The 15,281-nt window shown below is 40.6% G+C and overlaps 1 protein-coding gene across 1 annotated transcript; it reads right to left on the bottom strand.

The window, feature by feature from the left end:
• Positions 1 to 312: 312 nt before the first annotated feature.
• LOC103941726 (L-type lectin-domain containing receptor kinase IV.1-like) lies at positions 313 to 2,668 on the bottom strand. Its single transcript, XM_009351920.3, is given in 2 exon segments — positions 313 to 1,170; positions 1,172 to 2,668. Coding segments are annotated over 2 exon segments (2,007 nt in total). The 5' UTR covers positions 2,612 to 2,668; the 3' UTR covers positions 313 to 603.
• Between the last annotated feature and the right edge of the window lie 12,613 nt (positions 2,669 to 15,281).

The raw sequence follows: 15,281 nt of genomic DNA on the forward strand, positions 1-15,281 counted from the left end.
GTTCTTATAGGTAATATCTATTAGGTCAAACTTGATGACTCTAATACCCAAAAAAATAAAAAAAAACAAATTCACATGCATTATTGAAGAATATGTAACAACAAAATCCTTACCAGTTTTTATCCAAAAATTGAATTTGAGAGAAACTATACATATAATAAAGGTTCACTAAATTGTGGTTTATTATCGCTTATTTTCGTTTTAACATCTACTAATTTTTTGTTTAAAATTTCTAATGTGTTCTATTTGTGCATATTTTCATTCCTTTTGCTAAAAAATGTTAGAGACAATAAGTTTCAAATCAGTACCCAATTAGCATATGAACATTAATTACTTTGATAACCAAAACTAATACACCTTGTCCTTTTCTTCTCATAATGATTTTGCTGACTAGAGTATTCACTATCTTGGCACGAATTTTTTCAAGGAATAATGATGTTTTGCATAACACCTTACATGCAGATTGTTGCAGTAATATAGAGATTGTGTCTATGGCTATGAATTGAATTCCAGTTTACTAGATAATATCCTTATTGCTTGGAATCGCAATCCATTCACGACTAATTTTACGGTGTATCCAAAACATGCAGCGTTACTCTTCATTCAGCGACCACCTGAGAGGAGTGTGGACTCTGCAGCATATGATGAATGTGAAAACCCCATGGCCACAGAAGATTTATATGACATAGCAAAATCATCAAAACCTTCATGGTGAGCAAAAGTCAACCCACTGGAAGAAAGCCCAAGAACTGAGAGCTCCGGCAAAGCAATGTCCCCCTCCAAATACTGCACCACTTGTCTCATGCTCGGCCTAGCCGAAGGCTCCGAGTGAGAGCACAACAACCCTAGCTTCAACACCAACTCCACCTCCTCGGTTACGAAATCCGTCCCAAAGTTTTGATCCCTTGCCTCGAGAATATTACTTCTGCTCCAACAAGTAAAAACCCAATCCACCAAGATCAAATGCTGCTCGGGACCTTGCGCCTCTATTGGCCTTCTTCCACAAGCAACTTCGAGCAAAAATGCCCCAAAAGCAAACACGTCGGTTCTTTCTGTGGCCCGGCCTGTTCTTGTATGTTCCGGAGCTAAATACCCGAGTGTTCCAACTATATGAGTAGTTTGAGGATCTGTTCCGCGGTCATATAGTCTTGAAAGCCCAAAATCCCCTAGTCCTTGCATTCAATTCACCGTCTAGCAACACATTGCTTGCCTTAACATCTCTGTGAATCACGACTTGTTCCCATCCTTCATGAAGATAAAACAACCCTGAAGCAACGCCTCGGATAACCCTAAACCTCTGGCTCCAATTGAGAGTGACCGCCGGTTGGTCATAGAGGTACTTGTCCAAGCTTCCATTAGGCATGTAGTCATACACCAAAAGCAGCTCCCCTTTTCTTCTGCAGTATCCCAAGAGTGGGACTAAATTTCGATGGCGAAGCCGGCCAATGCTCACGATTTCCGCCACAAACTCCTTCATCCCCTGCCTTGATTCATGTGAGACTCTCTTCACAGCAATCTCATTTTTTGTGGTGGGTAACATGCCTCTATACACTTTACCAAAACCCCCACTTCCCAAAATCTCATTTTCTTTAAACCCTTTTGTTGCAATGTACAACTCTTTGTACTTAAACCTTTGAGGGCCATACTCAAGCTCCCAATCTTCAAGCAATTCTGCAAACTTCCTCCTCCTTCTTATGATGTAAATTAAACCGTAAACTGCTAGCAAAATCAAACTCACAGATAAAATTGGTACGCCAATTGTCAAAAGTTTCGACCTTTTTTTACCTCCTATCCGCGGCAACTTAGGAAGTTGTGACAGAACAAGTTCTTGAGCCTGGCCCTTGATCTTGAAGCTCCAACCCAGTACATAATGAGATGTGAGGACTGAGCCGGTTGATGAAGACAAGCCGACATACATTGTTTCGTTGAGTATCGGTGAAAGATCAAAATTCAAAGACAATAGCGGAGTGTAGGGTTTATCAACATTGATTGGAGCCAAACTGACATCTATTTGCTTCTTGGCACCGTCATATTCTACCCAAACTCTCATCGGTTGGCCACTGATGAGAGTTAAATTCCGTAATCCGCCATTATTTTGATCATAGTATGCAGCCGGAGCAGCTTTCTCGGAGTGCAAGCCGTTGATATCGATCCCAACATGGTTTTCATTGATGTCATTGAACTCCTTGCTCTGGATGGTGTCAAGCTCCACGGCGAAAACATGGTTGGTGGCATTTCCATTGTTGGACTCGTTAAAAAGACCAAGGAACTGGCTTGGAAAAGCGCCGGGAAGGCCTTGCGTTGGAGCAACCACAAAAACGATTCCATGGCCGCTCAAATCGGCATATTCTGACCTGATGGCGAACACAAAAGTTGTAGAGAAGGAGAAAACCGTGCCGTTGGATGAGTCCTTGAAGGTTATGGAGTTCGGATAAAATGCATGGCCTTGGTTCTGCTTAGTGTCGTTTGTAAGCCTCAAGAGACCATTCGGTGTGACTCCCGCTATGCCGTCGAGGTGAAGATTGGCAAACTGGAAGCCATTGAAGATGAAGTTAAGATCTTCAGCTGCTGCTAGGGTTACTACTGTAAGAATTACAAGCTTGAAAAGCATGGCTGTTTTTCTTGCGTGTTTGCCAAACGTTTTTTTCACATATATATCCTTCTTCAAATGCTGTCAGTGATATTTTGTAGGTTACATGTATGCAGTCCTCGACTTTAGTCTATAGCCGACATTCGAGAAGAAATGTTAGTGGACCGTCGATTGTCACGCAAAACCAAATACGTCGTTTTCACGTAGAAAAATACAATAAGTTAAAGTTGATTGCTTGTCACAGGTTCATCTCCTATAGTGATTGGTTTGTGCAATCATACATATCCGCGATTTTCATACAAAGAGTTTTTAATAGGGAACACAGAAGGATGGAATCTTCTACCACTAGACTTGGAAGTCTAGGAATGCATGGACAATAACTTCTCGTTATGTTTAGAGTGCCATAGGTTGGAGATTAGTATTTTATTCAGAGTGATTTGGCAATTTTGCTCGGAGTTCAACAATCATATGTACTTTCCCTTTCTCTAAATAAAAACTAATCACGTGTTAGACTTAGAAGAAATATCACATGGCATGCTAAAAAATGTAAAGTCCCAGTGTGAATTTCACAAGTAAAATACAGTGTATCTTAACAAGTTCCACTTTTTTCCCTTATACAATTGATGAGGAGGGTGAAATCAAACTTGAAATCTCATGTCCGCGATTAATGTTTTTAATCAAATGAACTCCAAATTACTTTTACACATCTCTGATTCAAGATGGATGTAAATTAATTCAATGGTGATCAAATACCACGGTTGTCATGGAACTACATGGGGTCCATTTCTTTGGCATCACGTTTATTGCGAATTTCTTTCCTATTTTATTTTCAACGATTGTGTGAAGCATGTTTGAATTTTCCGCGAATCACTGGAGACGCTTTTGTTTTTTCTTTTTTGTTCTTCATTTAATCTCTTAGTCCAATTAGATTGTTGAATTTATAACGGATTGGATTACATGTAGTTGAAAATAGAGTACGCACGCTATGAATAATACTTTATTAATCGAAAGCAAAGAATATTACAAACTTGTTAAAAAGAATATAAAACTCGTAGAGATTATATCTTGTCATGTTTATTATAAAACAACAAACACGAAGACTCCTATAAATAGAGAAAATTCAAGCAAACCTTAAAGTTAACACTCAAAAAAGCTAATCATTGGTCCATAAGAAAACCATAAAAGCGTAATATAGACACCGATGAGCAATTACCCAAACCAATAAAGCTATTAAACCGCGTTTTACTAGTCAGAATATCTAATTAAAAGCAAACACTAATTGATATCAGTTCGTACCTGCATAAGAACTCATCGTGAATGAGTTCGTACTTCGATCTTCTCTTCTCTCAGTTCCTAACAGCTCTTGCTCCCAACACGGCGAGCATATATTGAACCCTGTTTGTGGAGCAAAAAATAATCAAGAAAATTATAGAGGTGACACGTTATTTTTGGGTAAAAAGGAAAAAATTATATTCGAGGCACACCGGGATTCCCCTGCGCGTGCAATGGACAATATCTGCTCAATCAAGGAAGAGTCAAAGGTGATCAAAATGGTATTTATTCAAATCCCTCTCATCACTCTTCATCAAACCCTTATTCAAAAGGTAACTCCCAATTTTCCTATTTAATTTATGATTAATTGCCAAGTTAATTGCAAGATATTATTTCACATAATATCTTGCAATTATTCATAAAAATTCACCATATATGGTCGGCCACTATTCTCCAAATAGGGCCGGCCACTCCCCTATAAATAGCCATATTCTCCCACTAAAAAACTAAGTCATTTGCTACCCACAAACTGCTAAACACATTCTTTTCAGAATTCTAATGTTGGCATTGGAGATTCTTCAGCCAAAGCACCCCCATTCATCGTGGGCGCTTGTGAGGCCTTGACCTTAATCTTAGGTGTTATTATTTTGCAGGTGCATTTTCGTCAAAGAAAAAGAAAGCGGAAATTTGCATCTACAAATTGGTGCTTTGATTGAAAGTTTGATTTACACGCTCGAAGAAGATTCTCACATTCAAAGTTTCTCATTTCTCGTTCATTCATAAATTTTTCATACTTTCTTATTCCTGGATTTTTTTTTTAATTCTCTGAATATAGGTAAGGGAAAAATACAATGACGAAAAATTCGGAAAACATGACGAACGAAACTTCTTACATTCAAAGATCCAGATCAAATGATGAAGGACAAGGAGTAGGCCTACCACGACGATCCACAAGGCTCAACGCGATGTCAGGAGGAGCAATAGGCTGCCCAGATTGCTACCACTTTAGCAGCCCAGGCCTAGGAGCAAGTCCAAGCCCAAACGCCAGCAGTAACAGCCTGGCACACCTAGGCCCACGCCACAAAGCGGCGCTAAGCCTAGGCCCGTGCCGTATAGTAATCGGCCCAAGCCGTGCTGAGGAGAGATGAGGCTTAGCGCACGTGCACTTTAGCGGCCCAGCTTACGTCAGCGGTCTGGCCCACTCTCGCGACCCAACCTATTTTAGCGGTCCAGCTCGCTTCCACAACCCGACCCGTTTCCACAGTCCAGCCTACTCCCGTAGCCCACTAATCCCAACCGGTCCAAAACTGGTTCAACCATCCTGATTTCAGATTTCTAGATCAACGATTGAATCCAGGGTATTTTCACCCAATTTCTCTGCAGATTTGACATATCCCAATTCAAATTTCACGTCCGGAGTATGTTATACTTCCACTACTCAAGGAGACGTACATTATCCAAGCTCTTCCACCCCAAATAGCAAACAATATTTGTCTCGACAAGTGATAAAGTTGACAATCGCCCTCACACAGCAGACGACCTTAGTGAATCAGCTCTTGTAATGTATTGAGATGTAGCGTGCCCCAGACGAGATGTCCTAAAATGGACGACGAACCTCTCCAGCAACGTCTTAGTAAGCAGCCTCTTGACCAGCCACAAACCGAATGTTCGGGCAGTGTAAATTCTCGATTGGGCCCCCAAGATAGCATATACTTTTGTCTTAGCGCGCAGAGGAGCGTGCACTCTCCGTTAAACCCACAGATGAGCATACACTCATAGTTAGGGCCACACTCCGATAATCAATATGAGTAACCTTCCAGGCGAAGTGTTTATTCATGGCTAGGCCCGCAATGAGCATCATTCACCTCATGTACGAGTAGGTAGAACGATTGACAGAGAGAAGCAGTCACTCAATTCGGCTTAAGTTCAACAAGCAGCCTGCGAGAAATTAGCTCATCTGTTAGGAACACACAACATACACCGCAGCCACGGCATAGACAAGCCGAACACATGGAAGAACAGCCTAGACCAGCAGGTCATGACCGAAGGCAGCCAAGAGCTCCGCTACCCCAACAAAGGCAAATTTAGGAAGAAGTAGAAAGGCTATTGATCGAGCGATTGCGCGATTTCTAACTCAACGAGGTCACTGATGAGGCACTACGACGGGATATGACCAATATAAGTAAGTCACCTTTTGTGGAAAAGATCGAGTAGGCAGAGCCTTCATGCAAATTCAGCATGCCACATTTCATATCCTTCAAAGGGGATGGAGACCCATAGAGACACCTAAAGCAGTACCGGAGCACAATGATCCTCTATCGAAACAACAACGCTCTTATGTGTAAGATATTCTCCACCACTTTGCAAGGCGAGGCGCAAATTTGTTCCACACCTTGCCGCCACAATCCATCCAGAGTTTCGATGAGCTTTCTTTGATTTTCACCAAGGAGTATTCATCATACCACTCGATCAAGAAGAAGTCCGACCATTTTTTCAACGTCAAGAAAAACCCGAATGAGTTGTTACGTGACTATATGAAGAGGTTCAAAGTAGAGAACACAAAGATAGTCGGATGCGACAACTTAATAACTAGTGCAGTATTCCAAAAATGATTTCCAGGAGACCACCTCAGAGCTAATCATGAAAGAAGATCTAACTCTGGCAGACTCTTTTGCTCAGGCAGAAAAGCATGCACTTTGGGATGAGGCTTGGCAAGCAGATAAAGCACCCGAGCAACCTTGAAAGGAATCCACAGTAACTCAAAATAAGGAGGATAATAAGCAGTATAATAACTAAAGTAGGCAGAAGGCCAAGCACAAGGACTGACAAAAGAAGGTCCAACGCCCAAGAACTACTCTAAGTTCTTGATCCTGATCCACCAAATCCTCCGCGACATCAAGAACGAACCATGGTTTAAGCTGTCGAAGCAATCAAAGAGAGATACCTCTAAGCTGGACCACACCAAGTACTACAGATTTCATTAAGGTCCCGGCCACACAACGGACGATTGCTACACAGGGATGAACTACCTAGAGAATCTTAGCTAAAAAAGGGAAAAAGAGGTAAAAAAAATATATGGAATGAGATAGGTTTTGCGAGCTACCTTGTAAGAGGGATTTGATGAAGGGGATTTTGAATTGTTACCTTTCCTGGGCATTCTTAACAGGTTGAAGAATGATTGCCCACTGCTTGCGAGTAGGAAACTCGTTTTACCTCAAAGGCATTTTGTCCTCTCTTGTCTAGAAATCTACGTGTTACCTTGTGATTATTTTTAGCTCCACAAATGCCCCCACACCTGTTGGGTTGTTCGCAGAAAAGGGCAACAGGTGTAGAGATTCTTTTGCCTTAGGAAACTTTGAATTGTTTCCTATTTTGATGTAGATTCCCTCTTTAATAGGAAATTAGATCCTTCTAGGAAAGGGAAATAAATATCTCTCAAAGCCTATTTAAGTCCACCTTAAGTGGGTTATTAAATCAACTTTGAAGAGCAATTTATTCTACCCTACAAGAGAAAGAGAGAGCTTAGATGATATTTGTTCCCCTTCCTCTAGCAATCTTCTACATCTTTCCCGTGCAAATGACCGTTTTTTGTTGCTTTCTTTGTCTTCTCCGTGCCTCACTGATGTAAGAAAAATTTAATTTTTCTTGTTTTCTTCTTGGATAGTGCTGTCGTGGGGCAACTGTCACGGTGGTGTGGCACGTTGACTGGCAGGGGCCAGGAGTCGGCTCGGCATGGGCCAAGGAGGTGGTGTGGTAGGGGCCATTGCTTGTGCTGCTCGGCTTGATTGAAGTCAAGGATTGGCTCGGCATGGACTGAGGAAATGGCGTGGCATGGGTTACAATTTGGGTTGCCTGTCGGAAATGAGGAAACTACTTTTGATTTCTCAGCTGCCATAGATGGAGCAGTCAAGGATGGAATTGCCAAAATCGGATCTGCTGAAGATGAAGTGTTGGATGAGCGAATTGTTAAGTGCAAAAAGTGGTTGCTGCCCCCTGACCATTTTGCTTTCTACTCGATCTTCAAGCATTCGATCCTTTGAGCCATGTGGCTTTCTCGCACTGGAGAGCTTACTCAGATGGGTATTGGGGAATTAGTTTACCTCTTGCACTGGAGAGCAATTAGTTTACCCTCTCGCACTGGAGAGCAATTGGTTTATCCTCTCGCATTGGAGAGCAGCCCCATATGGGTGTCGGGGAATTAGTTTACCCTCTCGCACTGGAGAGCAATTAGTTTATCCTTTAGCACTGGAGAGCAGACCCATATGTGTGTCAGGGAATTGGTTTACCCTCTCGCACTGGAGAGCAGACCCATATGGGTGTCAGGGAATTGGTTTACCCTCTCGCACTAGAGAGCAATTAGAGAGCAGACCCATATAGGTGTCAGGGAATTGGTTTACCCTCTCACACTAGAGAGCAATTAATTTATCCTCTCGCATAAAAAAACAGACCTATACGGGTGTCGAGGAATTGGTTTACCCTCTCGCACTGGAGAGCAATTAGTTTATCCTCTCGCATAAGAGAGCAGACCCAGAAAGGGTTTTTAGTAGTTGTTATGAACAGCAGTTGAGCCAGGCTTATGAATAACTTCTTGAATCTTCATTGCGAATAAATAAATAAATCAATTGTGCCGGAAGGTAGAAACTGCATAACAAACTGGATAATCTTCAGCTTATGAAGCCTTGTTCGTCGAGCTGCTTGAGACTTCGAACTTATTTGAAAAAAAAACCAAACGAGTTTCAGGGGGTGATGGAGACTTCCCCTGCTTATGCAAGCCGTTTTGTTGACCTATCAAGATACTCGTCGCATCGACTCTTATTTGTCAGCTTCTCAAGGTACTGCTTCCATTTCAGGCAGCCGTTGGTAGTATGGTCTGATCCTTGATGGAATGCGCAATACTTTGTATGATCCAACCTGGTAAGATCGCCTTTCATGGGCGACGACAGTTCGAACCAAGGTTCGTTCTTGAGCTTGCGGAGAATTTGGCCGATTGGAACTGTGAACTTTGTGAATGTTTTAGGCGCTAAGTCTTCTCTGGTCCGGGAATGTTCCATGTGTTTCTTTTCCGACTTGTTTTGTTAGACTGCTTAGCCTCGTCCCATAATGCATGTTTTTATGCCAAAGCATACGAAGCTGCTAGGGTCAGTTCTTCTCCCATGATCAGTTTTTCGAATAAAGGATGTTCAGTGGGAAGCCCATTTCTGAATGCTGCTGTTGTTATGTCTTCGTTGTAGCCAACAATCTTGGCCTTCTCCGCTTTGAACCTCTTGACATAATCACAAATTGTCTCCCAATGGTCTTTTATGATGCTGAAGAGATGGTCGGATGTCCTTTTGATTGAGCGGTTAGACAAATACTCCTTAGTGAAAATAAAGAAAAGTTTGTTGAAACTCCTAATCGACTGCGGCGGTAGAGTGTGAAACCAGTCTTGCGCCTTGCCTTGTAGAGTTGTGGCAAAATTTTTGCACATAAGCGTATCGTTGTTCCTGTAGAGGATCATGGTACTGCTGTAGTGCTTGAGATGTCGATTTGGATCTTTGTCTCCCTTGTACGAAATGAAATGAGGCATAGTGAACCCGCAAGGTGGATCTGTCCACTCGATCTCATTTGTGAATGGTGACATGTTTATGTTGGTCATGTCTCGTCAAAGTGCATCGTCAGCAGCCTCATTACGTTGGAAATTACGCAATCGTTCATTTAAAAGCCTATTAACTTCTTCTTGAATTTGCCTCTGTTGGGGCAGTGGAACTTTCGGCTGCCCTCAGTCGTGACCTATGGGTTTGGGCCGCTCTTCCCTATGCTCGACTCATCTATGTCGCAGCTGCAGTGCATGTGGCATGTTCTTGGTCGGCGAACGGGCTGTTCGCAAGCTGCCAGTTGAACTTGAGTTGGATTGAGTGACTGTTTCTCTCCATCTGCCATGCTGTCTACTCCAATATGAGGTGGAGAATACTCCTTGCTAGCCTAGTTGTGAATTAACACTTCGCCTGGAAGGTTGTCCATGTTGATAATTAGAGTGTGACCTCAACTGTGAATGTATGCTCGTCCATGGGCTTGATCGGGAATATACGTTCATCCGCGCACTAAGACAAGAATATACGTTATCCTAATGACCCAAGCGAGAGTGTAAACTGCCAGAACGCTCGGATCATGGCTGGTTGATGGGCTGCTTGCCTGGACACTGGTGGAGAGGTTTATCTGCCCTTATCGTACTTCGGGACACCTTGTCCGGGGCATGTTAGATCTCGATGCGTTGCAAGAGTTGATTCACCAAGGTTGTCTATTGTGCAAGTACGCTCGTCAACTCTATGACTTGTCGAGACAAGTGTTGCTCGCCATTTAGATTGGAAGAGCTTGGAAGGAATATGCCTCCTTGAGCAGTGTAAGTGTGGTAGGCTTCAGGCGCGAGATTTGAGTTGGGAAATATCAAATCCGTGAAGAAATGTGGTAAAAATGCCCCCAGCTTGATGGTAGATCCAGATGGTTGAGATAGTATTGGGCCGACTTGGGCTGCTTAGGAGGCCACGGGGGCAGGCTGGGCCATGGGAGCAAGCTGGGCTACAGGAGCAGGCTGGGCCACAAAAGTGGGCTGCTCGGTGGGAACCATAGGAGCAGGTTGGGTTGCAAGAGTAGGTTGGGTCGCGGGAGCAGGCTTGGCCACAGGAGCAGACTGCTCAGTCCGTGATGCATACAAGTGCAAGGTTTAGGCTCGGCTTAGCAACGCATTGGGTTTGGAGTGACATGGCTTGAGTTGTGGCCTTTGCAAGCTTGGATGGCATGGCTTGGGTCATGGTAGTGGTGCCATGGACCTCACCGCGGGTGGTGGCCGTGGTGGCCACCGTGGTGGTTGCCATGGTGATGCCTTGTAATGGTGGTGCCGCTCCACCTATGATCACATTTGTCCTCGTGGATCGCCGCGGTCCTATTTCTTGAATATTGGAATTTTCACTTGCGGAATTTTCTAAATCTCTAGCCATTGTATTTCTTTTTTATGTTTTATCAAAGAATCTTTGCAAATAAAAAATTCTAATAATAAGAATGTACGAAAAATATACAAATGGACAAAAAAAATAGAGAAAAACCTTTTGTGCGAGAGTCTTTTACGAGTGTGTGTACTTCAGCTCTCAATGAAAACACCAATTTATGGATGCAAATTTCTTCCTCCTTGATCTTGGACAAAATTGCACCTACAAAACAAATAACACCTTAGGTCAAGGCCAAGAGCTTGACGCGCCCACGATGAATTTGGGGGGGGGGGGGTGGCTTTGGCCGAAGAACCTCCGATGCCAAAGTTAGAATTTAGAGAGAAAAGTGTTTGAGAGTTTTGGAGAATTTTAGTAAGAGTATGAAACTAGGTTTTTAGAGAAAATTGGGTCATATTTATAGGGCATGGCTGGTCCCCCTTGGAGAAGGAATGGCCGGCCCTTTATGTGTTTTTTGGGTGTTATTTGGTGATTTAATTAGCAATTAATATATTGATTAGGAATAAATATATTAATTGGCTAATTAACATAATGAAAGGGATGTTTTTTGGGAGGTTATGTGATTTATGTGGAATATTTTGTAAGTTATGGAATGATAGCTTAACTAAAAAAGGGAAAAAGAGGTAAAAAATATATGGAATGAGATAGGTTTTGGGAGCTACCTTGTAAGAGGGATTTGATGAAAGGGATTTTGAATTGTTACCTTTCTTGGGCATTCTTGACTTGGTTGAAGAATAATTGCCCGCTGCTCACATGTAGAAAACCCGTTGTACCTCAAGGGCATTTTTGTCCTCTCTTGTCCAGAAATCTATGTGTTGCCTTGTGATTATTTTTGGCTCCACAACTTTTATGGCCGGTGCATGGGTACTATGCTCCGCCACCGTTCATGGCGGTGCCAACGATTTTTTTGACGAACCATCTCAGCACGTATGGGAACCCGAGGTCCCTCCTTAGGTTTTTCGACGTGTCGAATCCAAATCCGCTGTTCATTTTCCAAAATTCTATCATTTTAGTAGAGTTTTATTAAATGGTCTCCATTTGTGTTTAGGTGCATTGGTTGGAAATGACCCAGTCCTCCCTAGTTCGAGTGGATCTCCTGTAGCGAAATACTTGTGAGTGGACCCCTTCTTAACTTGCATGTTTTTATAAAATATTAGGGTTGCATTCATGAAAAGCATGATTTCATGATTTTACATCTTATGCATTATTTATGATTTTGGAGAATTCATGATTTATTCTCCTTTATGAAATATTTTTTATTTATCTATTTAAGGTTTATAAAATGGCATCTTTATGGAAAACACGTTTATGGAATTGTCTATGATTTATTTATGGTTTATGAATTGAGGCTTTGAGCTTTTGAGGTCTGGTGATTTGGTATGATTTTTTAGATATGTTTTTAGTGCTTATCTAGTGGGTTATCATACAACACATACACACAACACGGGTATGTAGACGTCTATGGCCATAGGACACAGTTGAGGATATTTATGACATACCCCCAGCTTTACTAGCAAAACCAGTGTCAAACAGCTTCAGTAGCCATGGCTAGTATTAGTGTATTATGCTATATTTTCTTCTCTAGCGTAACCCAAAGTCATACAGCTTCACCTTCGGGTGATGGGGCTTACCATGTTTCTTCACTGGCGTAACCCAGTATCGTACAACTTCACCTTCAGATGATGGACAGGTTATGCCTTCGGGCGACTATGACATCCCTAGTTAAGTACATAATTGATGTGATTTACAGATGTTTTACGGATTTGCCTTTGGGCGACTATGATACCCCTAGTTGAGTACATAATTGATGTGATTTACAGATTTGCCTTCGGGCTAGCTATACTACCATTTTTAAGCACTGGTTTATATGTACGTGTTTTACGAACGTTTTTTCATGGCATGCTAGAGTTTTCAGAAAATCTACTATGTGGTACTATATATGTGTTTTCAAAATAAGGGGTTAGTATGTTCAGAAAGAAAATGGTTTTCTTATTATTAGTATTATTATTATTATAAACTTTGGTCCACTCACCCTTTGTTTTGCGCCCCTTTTAGGAGTTAAAATCGAGGCATACTATCCCGGCGTCAGGGCACTTCCGTATATGTATCTTCGAGTCTTTTCAGAGTAGAACCCATTCCTTTGTTTGTACCATTTGATATTAATTCTTTCACATTATTCTTGATTAGTTGTATGCTTTGAACACGTTTTCGCATTGGCATAATTCTTTCTAATTGCAAATTTTATTTGTATGCATGTTTAAAATGGCTTCTTCACTCTCGGGTGTCGTCCAGCACGTGTCTATCATGATATTTGGAGATATCGGGATCGGGGCATGTCATTGTCAAGCAGATTCTTTGGTTGAATGAGATGAGGTATGAACTACAGGAGATCTATGGCTTGGTAATTCAGTAGAAGGTGACGTGCACAAAGAATGTGTAATTTGTTTGTCTGAACCACATGACACAACTATTCTTCCATGCAGACACATAGTAATCATACTTTGCTCTTTTTCTTCTGAAAGTTTGTCAAAGTTGCTAGTGGAGAAAGCTAAGCTTAACCTTGAGTAAGTTTCTGATTGGTGAGAAAATAACGATAACTAAACGTGGATGTGTTCTGCCACTAGCATTCTGTAATTTAATGGCATCCCACCATGCCCAGCCCTGAGGAATGATTGGTTGTGTTCTACAATGAAGGTTGACAGTGATTTTTAGAGTTGAAATCTTGAAAACGATAAATAATTTTGGGATATGCACGTTAAAAGTGATTTCGGGTATATTTAGATATTTTTCTAAAACCTTATAAGGTTAAAATTGTCATTGTAGATTAGATATATAAATCATTTGATATTGTGGGATGTATTCAACATTAAGTGGAGTGCCAATAAAATAAAATAAATATAAAAAAAAGCCTATTCTAAACAGTAATAAAAAAACTGCAACTAGGGCAAATAATTAAGATTCATGCATTGTGCCTATATATAATATAACAACATTCTTGTTTCGTCCATAAGTAACACACAGCACAAAGGATTGGCAGTTGGCCATTTTGGATAAAGAGGAATATTTGCCCACACCGACCTCAACAACTCCAGTTCCACCATCTTTCTCACGCGTCCGCAGACTCACTTGCAACTAGGCCTGGCAAACGGGTCGTGTCTATCGTGTTCGTGTCGTTTTCGTGTAACACATGTTATCTTAACGGGTCGTGTCGTGTCACACCCGTTATCTTAACGGGTCCTTAACAGATCGTGTCACTTTACCCAACGGGTAAAGTGACCCGACCCGTTATGACCCATTATGACCCGTTAAGAAAAAAATATTTTTTTTTTAAATTTGCACATACCACACATTGCCACATAAATATTACTTCAAAACATTAAAACATTTCTCGTTCAAGTACTATATCTACACTCGAAAATAAAAGCCTAATAAAAAAAATAATACATACACTACTAATATATTACAAATATTAAATGTGCAAGGATAAAGAGTTTTTGTTTTTAAGATTGTAAGTCTTTCTCAAAAGTTTACACCTCCATTTACAAAATCTTCAATTTACATCGATCATCATGAAATTGTATTCAATTTACACCTACATCTATATAATTATTATAGTTTTTACTTTTTAGGGATATAAAATTATTAAATTAATGTATATAATTATTAATATTATAGTTGATTCATACTTTTGTTAAGTATATAAATTATAACATAAGATTTTGTGATATCCACATCCACTAGTGTAAATATTTTAAATTGAAGATCAAATTCATTCTTTGTATTCATATAGGGTCAAGGAGTGTAGCTGTAAAAATTCATCAAAATCAGAGTTAAAATAACCGTTAAATCTTGATTTTTCATTTATAACCGTCGAAAAGCTTTGTCCTGTTACTTGATCTCTGAATGTTTTTTTTTTTTGTGATTTTTTGCTGATGTGATCTCCAAGCATATACAAACAATTTTGACGGTTTGGATCGTTGAAATTAGTTTTGGAGAATTCGTAAAACGATAGATTGACTAACACTTAGAGTTTATTTATACTTTTATTAAGTATAACATAAGATTTTGTGGTATCCACTTGTGTAAATATTTTAAATTGAAGATCGAATTCATTCATTGTATTCATATAGGGTCAAGGAGTGTAATTATAAAAAATCATCAAAATCGGAGTTAAAATAACCGTTAAATCGTGATTTTTCGTTTATAACCGTTGAAAAGCTTTGTCCCGTTACTTGATCTCTGAATGTTTTTTTTTTTTTTGTCATTTTTTGCTGATGTGATCTCCAAGCATATACAAACAATTTTGACGGTTTGGATCGTTGAAATTAGTTTTGGAGAATTCGTAAAACGATAGATTGACTAACACTTAGAGTTTATTTATACTTTCATTAAGTATAACATAAGATTTTGTGGTATCCACTTGTGTAAATATTTTAAAT

The sequence above is a fragment of a genome, unplaced genomic scaffold (genome assembly GCF_019419815.1).
Source record: "Pyrus x bretschneideri cultivar Hongxiangsu unplaced genomic scaffold, Pyrus_bretschneideri_v1 Contig11, whole genome shotgun sequence".
In the NCBI taxonomy this organism is placed as follows: Eukaryota; Viridiplantae; Streptophyta; class Magnoliopsida; order Rosales; family Rosaceae; genus Pyrus; species Pyrus x bretschneideri.